This window comes from Rhinichthys klamathensis, unplaced genomic scaffold, assembly GCF_029890125.1.
Source record: "Rhinichthys klamathensis goyatoka isolate OS25496 unplaced genomic scaffold, OSU_Roscu_1.1 h1tg000927l_1, whole genome shotgun sequence".
Classification (NCBI taxonomy): Eukaryota; Metazoa; Chordata; class Actinopteri; order Cypriniformes; family Leuciscidae; genus Rhinichthys; species Rhinichthys klamathensis.
In genome coordinates, this window is record NW_026607260.1 from 52501 (window position 1) to 68803 (window position 16303).

At 42.6% G+C, this 16303-nt stretch overlaps 1 protein-coding gene across 1 annotated transcript in view; it reads right to left on the reverse strand.

Moving 5' to 3' along the window:
* ryr2a (ryanodine receptor 2a (cardiac)) overlaps positions 1–16303 on the reverse strand; it is a 129097-nt gene that overhangs the window by 44755 nt on the left and 68039 nt on the right. Inside the window, exons 46-55 of the mRNA XM_056244139.1 lie at positions 12364–12475; positions 9552–9672; positions 8580–8749; positions 7073–7293; positions 5636–5726; positions 5420–5560; positions 1862–2025; positions 1671–1749; positions 946–1035; positions 729–866 (exon numbers count right to left, since the gene is read on the reverse strand). Of these exons, the coding sequence (XP_056100114.1) occupies positions 729–866; positions 946–1035; positions 1671–1749; positions 1862–2025; positions 5420–5560; positions 5636–5726; positions 7073–7293; positions 8580–8749; positions 9552–9672; positions 12364–12475 (1327 nt within the window). The remainder of the gene's footprint in view (positions 1–728; positions 867–945; positions 1036–1670; positions 1750–1861; positions 2026–5419; positions 5561–5635; positions 5727–7072; positions 7294–8579; positions 8750–9551; positions 9673–12363; positions 12476–16303) is intronic.

Genomic DNA, 16303 nt, shown 5'->3' on the forward strand with positions numbered 1-16303 from the left:
ATATCTCAGTTTTAGATAATAGAACAGTATAACAAAATCCCTGTTATGTTGTAGCCACTTCATCAAATAAAATATAAAATTATGTTTGTAGTTATTAGCACATCCAGGAGCAACTATTATCAGTCGTCACTTTTTTAATGAAAAACAAAATGTGTATGAAGCTGTCAAGTCTGTTGTTTTCTCATCTTGAAATCTTTCCATGATTGAAATGGTTTAAAATACCTATCTGTATGTGACAGCTGAATTTCTTTTCTCAATTTGTTTTTATATATCAACTTAAAAAAGTATACCGTGGTCATTTTACAACAATGTTGTTATTACAGAACTTTTATTATAGAATATTTTAAAGATGAAAAATAAAGGTTGGTCACGTACAGTATATACCGTTTAAATACACCATGTTCACACCAATACAGCCATGATTATGGCTTACAGATAGGGAAAACTTTTCACAATATTCTAATTTTGAATTTGGGGTTTTCATAAGCTGTAAGCCATAATCATCACAATTATAACAAATAAAGGCTTGAAATATCTCACTTTGCATGTAATAAGTCTATATAATATATTAGTTTCACCTTTTAAGTTGAATTACTGAAATAAATGAACTTTTGCACCATATTCTAATTTTTCGAGTTTCACCTGTATGTAAATACGGGTATGTGAAGCCAACTGTCTTTATCACCATTAAATAAAAGACTGAATGTGTGTGTGTGTGTGTGTGTGACCTGGCTGGAGAGAGAGATCCTGCGCGTGCGGCTGTGTAGCGTGGACACCTCGCTCTCTCTCGTCCTCTCGATGCTCCAGCTCCACGACAGCATCGTCTTCAGACTCTCTCGGATCGGCCAGCGGTAAACCTCCTTATCCTGAAGCACAGACGAAACACACGCGCTGGCATCACTGCGCTTCACTCCGCACTCAGAGTTCACCAAAGACTTTCTGTACCTTCTCAGACAGACACTTGTACGGCTTCAGCAGCGGATGAACTTTAGACGATTCACAAATCTGCTCTCCGTGAACCCAGCCGACGGCAAACTACAGATCAACACATCAATGACCTCAATCAACACTGGTGCACTCTCACTGGTTTAATGTTAAACTAGTCCGGATACTCGTTTGAAAAGAGAAAAGTACTAAAGTAGAACGTGCTTTATGAAGGAGTTCGACGAATCTCTCAAAGCTACAGATGAGAAAGAGGAACATTCTAGAAGATCATGTTTGATTGTTGATTAATCGGCTCATTTAATCAAAGAATTAAATAAAAATGACACACTAAACCAGTCATTAATGGAAAGTAGCGCTAGATGGAGTAAATTGTTACACTTGTGACAATAAGAAATAAAAAGTATTTGTGACTTTTTATCTCGTAATTCAGATTTTTTTAAGCTTCCATAGTTACTGGAAAAGTTTAAAAACCACTGCACTGTCAAACTACTAAAGAAAGGACTTTTTACTAGTTATTTACTCCGCAACATCAGCAGAGAGGAGGACAAAATGCAGACAAAAATATAAATGAGAGAAATAGAATTCATTGTGCATTATTTTATATGGTGTATTTTTGTTTGTAAAGCGCTTTGAGAAGTACAGTTAAAAGCGCTATAGAAAATAAAGGTTATTATTATTATTATAGAATTCCGCAGTTTTGCTATTGAAAGGAAAGCAGCTCTGACCTTCTCCATGGACCATTTCTCATGGGAATATTCTGCATATTTATTGATGAAATGATCGAGCTTCTCAGGAACAACAACACTGCAGAAACACAAACAGAACCAGCAGCACATCTGAAGAACAGCTCAGTCCAGGTCTAAATGCTGATGTGTGGAGGCTTCAGGTGAAGTGTGTGTGTGTGTGTGTGTCTGACCTGCTGGTGTCGGCCGGCTGCGGGTTGAAGTTTCCCTCGGCGTCCATAGACGACTGTTTCTCCATCATGGCCACGTAGTTTGACTCCATGTAATCAGGAGGTAAAGCTCCGGCCACTGCGCTCAGACACGGCAGCGCCAACTTGAACAACTCCACGTCATACTTCTGCACACACACACACACACACACACACACTTAATATTTTGCACCATTGACTATATTGACACCATTATATGAGCACTGAACTGAGCCGGACGATGACGTCACGAGCGGCTGTGTAAGCAGTAAGGTACGAGAGGCTAGCGCTGTATGGTGATAAAGTCCCGGCTGAAGGGCGTTGTTCGGCGCGACGTAAAGCGGAGTCAGTCGTGACCCATTCACCATACAGCACTAGCCTCGAGTAGCCTATTTTTTTTTTTAGTAAACAGTTAACACACAATACAAATATTAAAGCCGGAAAATATGTATCTATGCGACTTTCATGAAGTATTATCACTAAAAGCCTTCCTTCCACTGGAAAAAATAGTCCCTGACCGTAAACAGCAACAGAAGTTACTTACATTATTTCGCCATTAGATGGCGGCAAACTATGGAAGCTTGTTGCCGCCACTGAATAAATTTTTTTTTTAAATAATTGCGACTTTTTCATCTCACAATTGCAAGATATGAAGTCAGAATTGTGAGAAATAAAGTCGCAATTGCGAGATATAAAGTTGCAATTGTGAGAAATAAAGTCGCAATTGTGAGATATAAAGTCGCAATTCTGAGAAATAAAGTCGCAATTGCGAGATATAATGTTGCAATTCTGAGAAATAAAGTCGCAATTGTGAGATATAAAGTTGCAATTGTGAGAAATAAAGTCGCAATTGCGAGATATAAAGTTGCAATTGTGAGAAATAAAGTCGCAATTGTGAGATATAGTCGCAATTCTGAGAAATAAAGTCGCAATTGCGAGATATAAAGTCGTAATTCTGAGAAATAAAGTCGCAATTGCGAGAAAAAAGACAGAATTGCGAGAATTCTGACAAAGACAGAATTTTTATCTCACAATTCTGACTTTTTTTCTCGCAATTGCGACTTTATTTCTCAGAATTACGACTTTATATCTCGCAATTGCGACTTTATTTCTCGCAATTCTGACTTTATAACACATAATTGCGAGTTTATATCTCGAAATTCTGACATCTTTTCTCAGAATTGTGAGATATAAACTCGCAATTGCGAGTTATCAGGCCAATTCTAAGGGGTAAAAAAGACTGACTTTTTTCCCCTCAGAATAGTTTATATCTCACAATTCTGACTTTACAACACGCAATTCTGACTTTATATCTCGCAAATCTAACTTTATATCTCGCAATTCTGACTTTATATCTCGCAAATCTGACTTTATATCTCGCAATTCTGACTTTACAACACGCAATTTCCACTTTATATCACGCAAATCTGACTTTATATCTCGCAATTCTGACTTTACAACACGCAATTTCGACTTTATATCACACAATTCTGACTTTATATCTCGCAATTCTGACTTTATATCTCGCAATTCTGACTTTATATCTCACAATTCTGACTTTATATCACGCAATTCTGACTTTATATCTCGCAATTCTGACTTTATATCACGCAATTTCGACTTTATTTCACGCAATTCTGACTTTATATCACGCAATTCTGACTTTATATCTCGCAATTCTGACTTTATATCTCGCAATTCTGACTTTACAACACGCAATTTCGACTTTATATCACGCAATTCTGACTTTATATCACGCAATTCTGACTTTATATCTCGCAATTCTGACTTTATATCTCGCAATTCGGACTTTATATCTCGCAATTCTGACTTTACAACACGCAATTTCGACTTTATATCACGCAATTCTGACTTTATATCTCGCAATTCTGACTTTATATCTCGCAATTCTGACTTTATATCATGCAATTCTGACTTTATATCTCGCAATTCTGACTTTATATCTCGCAATTCTGACTTTATATCTCGCAATTCTGACTTTATATCATGCAATTCTGACTTTATATCATGCAATTCTGACTTTATATCTCGCAATTCTGACTTTATATCTCGCAATTCTGACTTTATATCTCGCAATTCTGACTTTATATCTCGCAATTCTGACTTTATATCTCGCAATTCTGACTTTACAACACGCAATTTCGACTTTATATCACGCAATTCTGACTTTATATCACACAATTCTGACTTTATATCTCGCAATTCTGACTTTATATCTCGCAATTCTGACTTTACAACACGCAATTTCGACTTTATATCACGCAATTCTGACTTTATATCTCGCAATTCTGACTTTATATCATGCAATTCTGACTTTATATCTCGCAATTCTGACTTTATATCACGCAATTCTGACTTTATATCTCGCAATTCTGACTTTATATCACACAATTCTGACTTTATATCTCGCAATTCTGACTTTATATCTCGCAATTCTGACTTTACAACACGCAATTTCGACTTTATATCACGCAATTCTGACTTTATATCACGCAATTCCGACTTTATATCACGCAATTCTGACTTTATATCACGCAATTCTGACTTTATATCACGCAATTCTGACTTTATATCACGCAATTCTGACTTTATATCTCGCAATTCTGACTTTATATCTCGCAATTCTGACTTTACAACACGCAATTTCGACTTTATATCACGCAATTCTGACTTTATATCTCGCAATTCTGACTTTATATCACACAATTCTGACTTTATATCTCGCAATTCTGACTTTATATCTCGCAATTCTGACTTTATAACACGCAATTGCGATTTTATATCACGCAATTCTGACTTTATATCTCGCAAATCTGACTTTATATCTCGCAATTCAGAGAAAAAAAAATCAGAATTGCTAGATAAAAAGTCGCAATTACCTTTTTTATTTTTCATTCTGTGGCAGAAACAAGCTTCCATAGCAAACACTGTCTTCATGAGTGAGTCAGTCCGTAGAGAACACTTTTACACTGAAAGGACTCAAACTTGTGAACATGGAGAAGCAAGACGCGACTGACAGATGACGAGCGTGTCGTGGCACGGGAAAACCCCATGACTGTTAAAAGCACAAGATATCGCAGTGGATTTTTTTGATGATGAATATAGGACTGACCTGAAGGAAAATCAATGAGATCAAACATGTGTTTACGTTGCTAAGAGTGGTTGCTAGGGGTGTTGTGTAGTGATACGTAGAACTGTTAAATCAGAATCAAGGATTGGAACTAACCGTTTTATAAATATATATAAATGAACTAAATTAATAACTTTTTTACAACACAAATGAAGCATCACTGAACTGACTGAAGCTGGACTGTGACGCTATTCTCTTCTGGAAACAAACGTTGTTGCATTATTTTCCTGTTATCTCTGTAGAGCTGCTCTGAAACACTCTGTGTTGTAAAAAGCGCTGTATAAATAAAGCTGACTTGGCACACGTAATAGGTCGTGATTATTCAAACTGTTGATCAAGTGTGCACCCTCAGATACACAAGAAAATGACCTTCTCACAGAGCGAAACATCACCTTTCTGGCCAGAGCGTCAAAGATTCCCCAGAAGAGTTTCCTGGAGAGATGCAGCTCCTCGTCGGACGCGGCGCCGAAGCTCCCCCAGCCGCCCGCCAGACAGTAGTACTTCCAGCAGCGCTCGTAGTGATTGGTCAGGAGCTGCAGGAGGACACGCCCACTCAGAGTTACTACAGTACAGGCTTCCTGAAGCGCAGGCGTGTAGACGAGGCTCACCTTCAGAGGCATCTTCGTGTGTTCGTTGAGCACGGGGACGTCGAACACCAGACGCCGCAGCAGGTGCTGCATCATCGACGGACGCAGCTTCCTGACAGGTCAGCAAGGAATATGCAAATCAGGGCACTATCCAATTAAAGATGATCTCATTTGCATACAATTCCAGACTCAAAACTCTTGTTTGATTTTTGTTGACTTATTATTGTTAGTGGAAATCTCTTTTTATCACTCAGAAATCACTCTAATATGATGATTTGCTGCTCAAGAAACATTTATGATTATTATTAATGTTAAAAAGAGTTATTTACATTTATATTTCAGGATTCGTTGATGAATAGAAAGTTGAAAAGAACAGCATTTATCTGAAATAGAAAGCTTTTGTAATATTAAACACTACCGTTCAAAGGTTTGGGGTCAGTAAGAATTTATATTTTATTTTTTGGGGGAAATAAATAAAAGAGATCCATACTTTTATTCATCAAGGATTAATTCAATTGATCAAAAGTGACAGTAAAGACATTTATAATGTTACAAAAGATTCTATTTCAAATAAATGCAGTTCTTTTCAACTTTCTATTCATCAAAGAATCCTGATTTTTTTTTTTTACACAACGGTTTTCAACATTGATAATAATAATTAATGTTTTTTGAGGATCAAATCCTCATATTTGAGTGATTTCTGAAGGATCATGTGACACTGAAGACTGGAGTAATGATGCTGAAAATTCAGCTTTATATATATATATAAATAGATTTTATATATATATATATAAAATAAATGCAGCCTTGGTGAGCAGAAGAGACTTCTTTTAAAAACATTAAAAATCTTACCGATCTAAGACTTGACTGGTAGTGTATATGTGAATAAAACTGTAAAGTGTGGTGTGTGTGAAGCTGCTGAAGTGGAGATTCCTGACTTTAAAGAGATGATTTGAAATGGGAATAGATAAAGTGCATTAAAATAAATACTTAAATACATAACAGTTACTACTGTACTCTAGTCTCTCCAAGAACTTATGATATTTTGAGCAAAATATGAGATTTTTGTATTATTACGGTAACACTTTACAATAAGGTTCATTAGTTAATGTATTAACTAACATGAACTAACAATGAGCAATACATTTATTACAGTATTTATTAATGTTAGTTCATAAAAATACTGCTGTTCATTGTTTGTTCATGTTAGTTCACAGTGCATTAACTAATGTTAACTAATACAACCTTTGATTTGAATAAAGTATTAGTAAATGTTGAAATGAATATTAACTAAGATTAATAAATGCTGAAGAAGTATTGTTCATTCTTAGTTCATGTTAACTAAGATAGTTAACTAATGAACCTTATTGTGACGTGTTACCAATAAAAGAAAGAAAGAAAGAAAGAAAGAAAGAAGGACAGGCGGATCTCCAATTGGGGTCTGGCAGCTGTCCTCACCCGCACACGGCCAGCAGGCACTCCTCGATGGCGTCTCTCTGCGCTTTGGTGAGACAGCAGCCTTTAGACAGCCTGTAGACGGTGTGCAGCAGCGAGTCGATGAGAGACGCGAACGGCTCCGTCCCCGCGAACAGAGGAGCGCATTTAGTGAGCAGAGGCAGCACTGCGGTGCACAGGTACCGGTTCAGGGCCAGAGCCATGTCTGTGGCACTCAGGGCCGCCTGGGGGTCAGAGGTCACACACAAGCAGGATCAGGAGAGGTCAGAGGTCACACACAAGCAGGATCATGAGAGGTCAGGGGTCAGAGGTCACACACACAAGCAGGATCAGGAGAGGTCAGAGGTCACACACAACCAGGATCAGGAGGTGTCAGGGGTCAGAGGTCACACACACAAGCAGGATCATGAGAGGTCAGAGGTCACACACAAGCAGGATAAGGAGAGGTCAGGGGCCACACACAACCAGGACCAGGAGAGGTCAAGGGTCACACACAACCAGGACCAGGAGAGGTCAAGGGTCACACACAACCAGGACCAGGAGAGGTCAAGGGTCACACACAAGCAGGATCAGGAGATGTCAGGGGTCAGAGGTCTCACACACAACCAGGACCAGGAGAGGTCAGAGGTCACACACAACCAGGATCAGGAGAGGTCACACACAAGCAGGATCAGGAGAGGTCAGGGGTCAGAGGTCACACACAACCAGGACCAGGAGAGGTCCAAGGTCACACACAAGCAGGATCAGGAGAGGTCAGAGGTCACACACAAGCAGGATCAGGAGAGGTCAGAGGTCACACACAACCAGGATCAGGAGAGGTCCAAGGTCACACACAACCAGGATCAGGAGACGTCAGATGTCACAAACAAGCAGGATCAGGAGAGGTCAGAGGTCACACACAACCAGGATCAGGAGAAGTCAGAGGTCACACACGGATCAGGAGAGGTCAGGGGTCACACACAAGCAGGATCAGGAGAGGTCAGAGGTCAGACACAAGCAGGATCAGGAGAGGTCAAAGATCAGCTGGTGTTAGCGGCCCCTAAGTTAATAACTAATGATCTTTGCAATGGAAGTGAATCAATTAAAACATCAATCTGCGTCTTGTTCCCTCCATCATGAACGAGTGTGTCTCAGAGTGTGTGACGAAACACAGTAAACGCTGTCGTGTTCTCTGGCGTTCGGATGCTGGTGCTCGTGTGTGTGAGACGCTTCTGGAGGGAATTACACCCAATCACTCTGATCACACACTTCCACTCCGGCGTTCCAGAAACACCAAACCAACATTAGAGACGCTGCGACGCCATTGGTTACTCCAGGTATCCAATCACAGCCTCTTATCCAAAGTCAGTTGCTCATCAAGGGATTAATGCACATGTAAATTAAACAATACATTTTTAATGCACATTTATGCACATCTTGGCATTTCTATCCAGCTTTTTTCATGCAATATCCCAAAATTTGCCTAATAATGGGTGAATGGAAGCAGCCAGTGAGGGGTCATGTGACTCACCGTGTCCAATGAGGCGGCGGCTCTGAGGTCAGGAAGGAAACCAACTTCCAGCAGGTGCAGGAGGAAGTTCTGGTCCTCGATGCCGTAAACCCGGTCCAGGAACAAAACCATGGCCGCTTTGTGATCAGGACAGAAGCCAGCTGACATGTCCGGCTCGATCACGGTACCGTCTGAATGCACAAACATAATCCATAGTCATCACAACAATGTACTAAATAATCCAAAAGGACAAGATCAATTACCCTTCTGGTGCTCTTCATGTGTCGGTCAAAGATGACCGAAATTTATTTTCTTATTTCAATGAAATAAATGTACCGGTACTATATTTTAATTTGATAATGTTTTTAATTTAATATTTTGTATTCTTTTAGGGGATTTTATGGTACTAAATTATACTTACAATGTATTTATAATCCATTTATTCACTTTTTGAGTATAGACATGAAAATTTAATTTCCAACTTTAGAGCGACAGACTGAAGTTTGATCTCTTTTCAAACACGACACTTGGCAGATTATTGCTGAAGTGAAAAAAGTGAACAAAAAAAGTTAAAAAATGTTACATTTATTGTTATGAAAAATGCACAAAAATACTATTTTCAATTTTTATATGAAATCTATATTTTCACAAACATGTTTTACTCTAAAACTGTGAGAAAATTAAATCCATAAATCTAAACAAGTTGTGTTCAAAATTTGAGCCTGATCAGTAAATGAGCGTTCAGTGAGAGTGTGTTCGGCTGCAGTACCGAACGCTTCCACTAGAGGAACTTCGTCTCACATTCATTTCTAATGCGCTCATTTCTGACCGCGAGGAACACAAGTGTGACTGTTTTTTCAGGACCATTTAACCTGTTTGAATCATGGCCATGTTTTTTTTGTTGTGTTCACACAGCAAGTGCCAAAACCTTTACCAAGTTTCGTACCATTCCAATGAAGAAAAAAAACACAAAAAACACATGTTTAGCCAGACCTTTAGCCAGCGTGGGCATGAGGAACGGGATGCTGATCACTCCCACCAGATCCTCAATGGGAATGAGAGAGCGCAGGATGGCTCGGATACGGATGGCCTCTCCCTTCCCGGCGTGGATCAGCTGACGGAGGACAAACACACCATGTCATCAGCACCAGAACCCATACATCACATCAGCGTCACATGAGAGGAACATGAAGCTTTACACTGTCTCCTAACCAGATCGATCAGAGTTTTCGGCTGGAACAACAACATACAAAGTGTAAGAGTGATAATCTCAGGGACTGATAATGGGCTTTATTTAAGGGTGAAAGTCTAATGTGAGTCTGAATATCATTATCAGCCGTACTGAAAGCAACAATGAATGGATAATCCTCTCAGATCTCGAAAATAAATGAAAGGAAACAAGAACGTTCAATCTGTGACCAAACAAGAGTATTCTATGACAAAGACTGTTTCAGTCAATCGGCATGTATTTTTAATCATGTTAAAATGGTGAAATATTAATGAAATTGATTATGTATTCATTTGGTTGCGAGTGCAGTGCGCTTGCAGAGACTCCACCCACACTCTCTTCTGATTGGCTGTGATTTGTGATTGATTTGGTGGCGAGTGCAGAGAGACTCCGCCCACACTCTCTTCTGATTGGCTGTGGCATTTGGAGAGGCAGGGTGACAACTTAGATAATTTTTAGGCTATATTTTTGGAGGGAAAAGCTTAGTGTTCATGTTCGCATGGGTAGTAATAGCACTGGCTTTAGCGGCTCTAACTTAACTTTTCCATGTCATTCATCTGATGATGGACGTCTCATGATATTTATTTTAGCACAACTGGGCTGTATTAGGCTATTGATTCCCGTGATCTTGCTTATAAATTCCGATTCAGCCATTAGCCTACCTTCATGTTCACGCAAAGAGGTCTGCAGTCCGTTCAGAACTCCAACCAACATAAAATATAAATAATTACGCTGTGCATGTACAAATGAATCATTTAGGAGGGAAATAGACTGCTCCCATAACGTAGAAAGCAACGACTATATACAGCAATGTTCGGTAAATATTCAACCGAAAAATATTCTTCATAAAATTAAACCGGAGAGATAGTTAATGAGTGAATTAACTATGTTCCTAAATACATATAAGCACATGCATAGCCCTAACCCATTTAAATAAATGAATTGTGTGTGTGTGTGTGTGTGTGTATGTATATAATATTATATATAGGCTATATATATATATATATAGGTTATATATATATATATATATATAAAATATTATTAAAAATATTATATATTATATACATCAGGTTACCAGTTAGCTAACGTTAGTGAAGTGTTGGTCACGTAAGCTATCGCTGCAATTAACCTATTATCTTCCAATAAACATTTACTAAAACTGGCTACATTAAATATAACTACAGACTAGATTCACGAGAGGTCGGCTAATGTGTGTAAAAGTAAAAAAAATACAGTAATTTCATTAATTTACCAGCGAACGTACTTCTGAAGCACTGAAAATGAATGGGGTTCAATGGAGAAACTATCAGTGTTTGGAACTATTGGCCGCTCCACGACACGCGTTACTTCCGCATTCCAGAGTTCCTATGGGAGTGTCGCAACTCTTTCTCTCTATGGCTCTGGTTGCGAGTGCAGAGAGACTCCGCCCACACGCTCTTCTGATTGGCTGTGATTTGTGATTGGTTTGGTGGCGAGTGCAGAGAGACTCCGCCCACACGCTCTTCTGATTGGCTGTGATTTGTGATTGATTTGGTTGCGAGTGCAGAGACTCCGCCCACACTCTCTTCTGATTGGCTGTGATTTATGATTGATTTGGTTGCGAGTGCAGAGACTCCGCCCCCACACTCTCTTCTGATTGGCTGTGATTTATGATTGGTTTGGTGGCGAGTGCAGAGAGACTCCACCCACACTCTCTTCTGATTGGCTGTGATTTATGTATTGATTTGGTTGCGAGTGCAGAGACTCCGCCCCCACACTCTCTTCTGATTGGCTGTGATTTATGATTGATTTGGTTGCGAGTGCAGAGACTCCGCCCCCACACTCTCTTCTGATTGGCTGTGATTTATGATTGATTTGGTTGCAAGTGCAGAGAGACTCCACCCACACGCTCTTCTGATTGGCTGTGATTTATGATTGATTTGGTTGCAAGTGCAGAGAGACTCCGCCCACACTCTCTTCTTATTGGCTATGATTTGTGATTGATTTGGTTGCGAGTGCAGAGACTCCGCCCACACGCTCTTCTGATTGGCTGTGATTTTTGATTGGTTTGGTGGCGAGTGCAGAGAGACTCCGCCCACACTCTCTTCTGATTGGCTGTGATTTGTGATTGGTTTGGTGGCGAATGCAGAGAGACTCCGCCCACACCCTCTTCTGATTGGCTGTGATTTGTGATTGATTTGGTTGCGAGTGCAGAGACTCCGCCCACACCCTCTTCTGATTGGCTGTGATTTGTGATTGATTTGGTTGCGAGTGCAGAGACTCCGGCCACACTCTCTTCTGATTGGCTGTGATTTTTGATTGGTTTGGTGGCGAGTGCAGAGAGACTCCGCCCACACTCTCTTCTGATTGGCTGTGATTTTTGATTGGTTTGGTGGCGAGTGCAGAGAGACTCCGCCCACACCCTCTTCTGATTGGCTGTGATTTGTGATTGATTTGGTTGCAAGTGCAGAGAGACTCTGCCCACATGCTCTTCTGATTGGCTGTGATTTGTGATTGGTTTGGTGGCGTCTCCTCTGGTTAGGACAGGGTGTTGTGAGGGTGAAGGTGATTGACAGGGAAACACACACATGGACTCACATGCATCTCTGGCGCGCAGCGGCCCAACAGGTCGATCAGAGCAGCGTAGAAGGTCATGATGGCGTTCCCCATGTGAATGGTGTCGTCTTCCTCTTCCTCCATCACATCATTACTGCGACACACACAGATCATCAGCGGTGTGATTATAATGTGTGTAAGGCAGATACTTAAGCTCACAGGTGACCCGTCATTAAATATAAATTGAAAAGTTGCTTTAACCACTAACATGATGATAAAATAAAGCGGATTAAACAGAAGCTCGCCCGCACTTGCTTGATGCGTGAGAACAAACCTCACTGGTTCTGGAGCTTCTGTTTAATACACAGTATTTGAGAGCTCATCAATGTTTATATGTGAATAAAAGTGTGTGTTTGGAACGTTCAGTGTGTGTTTGTCTGTTTGGAGCGTTCAGTGTGTGTTTGGAGCGTTCAGTGTGTGTTTGTGTGTTTGGTGCGTTCAGTGTGTGTTTGGTGCGTTCAGTGTGTGTTTGTGTGTTTGGTGCGTTCAGTGTGTGTTTGTGTGTTTTTTGTGCGTTCAGTGTGTGTTTGGTGCGCTCAGTGTGTGTTTGTGTGTTTGGTGCGCTCAGTGTGTGTTTGGTGCATTCAGTGTGTGTTTGGTGGGCTCAGTGTGTGTTTGGTGCGTTCAGTGTGTGTTTGGTGGGCTCAGTGTGTGTTTGGTGGGCTCAGTGTGTGTTTGGTGCGTTCAGTGTGTGTTTGGTGGGCTCAGTGTGTGTTTGGTGCGTTCAGTGTGTGTTTGGTGGGCTCAGTGTGTGTTTGGTGGGCTCAGTGTGTGTTTGGTGCGCTCAGTGTGTGTTTGGTGCATTCAGTGTGTGTTTGGTGGGCTCAGTGTGTGTTTGGTGCGTTCAGTGTGTGTTTGGTGCGTTCAGTGTGTGTTTGGTGGGCTCAGTGTGTGTTTGGTGGGCTCAGTGTGTGTTTGGTGGGCTCAGTGTGTGTTTGGTGGGCTCAGTGTGTGTTTGGTGGGCTCAGTGTGTGTTTGGTGGGCTCAGTGTGTGTTTGGTGGGCTCAGTGTGTGTTTGGTGCATTCAGTGTGTGTTTGGTGGGCTCAGTGTGTGTTTGGTGCGTTCAGTGTGTGTTTGGTGGGCTCAGTGTGTGTTTGGTGCGTTCAGTGTGTGTTTGGTGCGTTCAGTGTGTGTTTGGTGGGCTCAGTGTGTGTTTGGTGGGCTCAGTGTGTGTTTGGTGGGCTCAGTGTGTGTTTGGTGGGCTCAGTGTGTGTTCGGTGTGTTCAGTGTGTGTTTGGTGCGTTCAGTGTGTGTTTGTGTGTTTGGTGCGTTCAGTGTGTGTTTGGTGCGCTCAGTGTGTTTGTGTGTTTGGTGCGCTCAGTGTGTGTTTGGTGCATTCAGTGTGTGTTTGGTGCGTTCAGTGTGTGTTTGGTGCGTTCAGTGTGTGTTTGGTGGGCTCAGTGTGTGTTTGGTGGGCTCAGTGTGTGTTTGGTGCGTTCAGTGTGTGTTTGGTGCGTTCAGTGTGTGTTTGGTGGGCTCAGTGTGTGTTTGGTGGGCTCAGTGTGTGTTTGGTGGGCTCAGTGTGTGTTTGGTGGGCTCAGTGTGTGTTTGGTGGGCTCAGTGTGTGTTTGGTGGGCTCAGTGTGTGTTTGGTGGGCTCAGTGTGTGTTTGGTGGGCTCAGTGTGTGTTTGGTGGGCTCAGTGTGTGTTTGGTGCGTTCAGTGTGTGTTTGGTGGGCTCAGTGTGTGTTTGGTGCGCTCAGTGTGTGTTTGGTGGGCTCAGTGTGTGTTTGGTGGGCTCAGTGTGTGTTTGGTGGGCTCAGTGTGTGTTTGGTGGGCTCAGTGTGTGTTTGGTGCGCTCAGTGTGTGTTTGGTGCGCTCAGTGTGTGTTTGGTGCGTTCAGTGTGTGTTTGGTGGGCTCAGTGTGTGTTTGGTGGGCTCAGTGTGTGTTTGGTGGGCTCAGTGTTTGTTTGGTGGGCTCAGTGTGTGTTTGGTGCATTCAGTGTGTGTTTGGTGGGCTCAGTGTGTGTTTGGTGCGTTCAGTGTGTGTTTGGTGGGCTCAGTGTGTGTTTGGTGCGTTCAGTGTGTGTTTGGTGCGTTCAGTGTGTGTTTGGTGGGCTCAGTGTGTGTTTGGTGGGCTCAGTGTGTGTTTGGTGGGCTCAGTGTGTGTTTGGTGGGCTCAGTGTGTGTTCGGTGTGTTCAGTGTGTGTTTGGTGCGTTCAGTGTGTGTTTGTGTGTTTGGTGCGTTCAGTGTGTGTTTGGTGCGCTCAGTGTGTTTGTGTGTTTGGTGCGCTCAGTGTGTGTTTGGTGCATTCAGTGTGTGTTTGGTGCGTTCAGTGTGTGTTTGGTGCGTTCAGTGTGTGTTTGGTGGGCTCAGTGTGTGTTTGGTGGGCTCAGTGTGTGTTTGGTGCGTTCAGTGTGTGTTTGGTGCGTTCAGTGTGTGTTTGGTGGGCTCAGTGTGTGTTTGGTGGGCTCAGTGTGTGTTTGGTGCGTTCAGTGTGTGTTTGGTGGGCTCAGTGTGTGTTTGGTGGGCTCAGTGTGTGTTTGGTGCGCTCAGTGTGTGTTTGGTGCATTCAGTGTGTGTTTGGTGCGTTCAGTGTGTGTTTGGTGCGTTCAGTGTGTGTTTGGTGGGCTCAGTGTGTGTTTGGTGGGCTCAGTGTGTGTTTGGTGGGCTCAGTGTGTGTTTGGTGCGTTCAGTGTGTGTTTGGTGGGCTCAGTGTGTGTTTGGTGCGCTCAGTGTGTGTTTGGTGGGCTCAGTGTGTGTTTGGTGGGCTCAGTGTGTGTTTGGTGGGCTCAGTGTGTGTTTGGTGCATTCAGTGTGTGTTTGGTGGGCTCAGTGTGTGTTTGGTGCGTTCAGTGTGTGTTTGGTGGGCTCAGTGTGTGTTTGGTGGGCTCAGTGTGTGTTTGGTGCGCTCAGTGTGTGTTTGATGGGCTCAGTGTGTGTTTGGTGCGCTCAGTGTGTGTTTGGTGCGGTCAGTGTGTGTTTGGTGCGCTCAGTGTGTGTTTGGTGCGTTCAGTGTGTGTTTGGTGGGCTCAGTGTGTGTTTGGTGGGCTCAGTGTGTGTTTGGTGGGCTCAGTGTGTGTTTGGTGGGCTCAGTGTGTGTTTGGTGCATTCAGTGTGTGTTTGGTGGGCTCAGTGTGTGTTTGGTGCGTTCAGTGTGTGTTTGGTGGGCTCAGTGTGTGTTTGGTGCGTTCAGTGTGTGTTTGGTGCGTTCAGTGTGTGTTTGGTGGGCTCAGTGTGTGTTTGGTGGGCTCAGTGTGTGTTTGGTGGGCTCAGTGTGTGTTTGGTGGGCTCAGTGTGTGTTCGGTGTGTTCAGTGTGTGTTTGGTGCGTTCAGTGTGTGTTTGTGTGTTTGGTGCGTTCAGTGTGTGTTTGTGTGTTTGGTGCGTTCAGTGTGTGTTTGGTGCGCTCAGTGTGTTTGTGTGTTTGGTGCGCTCAGTGTGTGTTTGGTGCATTCAGTGTGTGTTTGGTGCGTTCAGTGTGTGTTTGGTGCGTTCAGTGTGTGTTTGGTGGGCTCAGTGTGTGTTTGGTGGGCTCAGTGTGTGTTTGGTGGGCTCAGTGTGTGTTTGGTGGGCTCAGTGTGTGTTTGGTGGGCTCAGTGTGTGTTTGGTGCGTTCAGTGTGTGTTTGGTGGGCTCAGTGTGTGTTTGGTGGGCTCAGTGTGTGTTTGGTGGGCTCAGTGTGTGTTTGGTGCGTTCAGTGTGTGTTTGGTGGGCTCAGTGTGTGTTTGGTGCATTCAGTGTGTGTTTGGTGGGCTCAGTGTGTGTTTGGTGGGCTCAGTGTGTGTTTGGTGGGCTCAGTGTGTGTTTGGTGGGCTCAGTGTGTGTTTGGTGCGCTCAGTGTGTGTTTGGTGCGCTCAGTGTGTGTTTGGTGGGCTCAGTGTGTGTTTGGTGGGCTCAGTGTGTTTGTGTGTTTGGTGCGCTCGGTGTGTGTTTGGTGCGCTCAGTGTGTTTGTGTGTTTGGTGCGCTCAGTGTGTGTTTGGT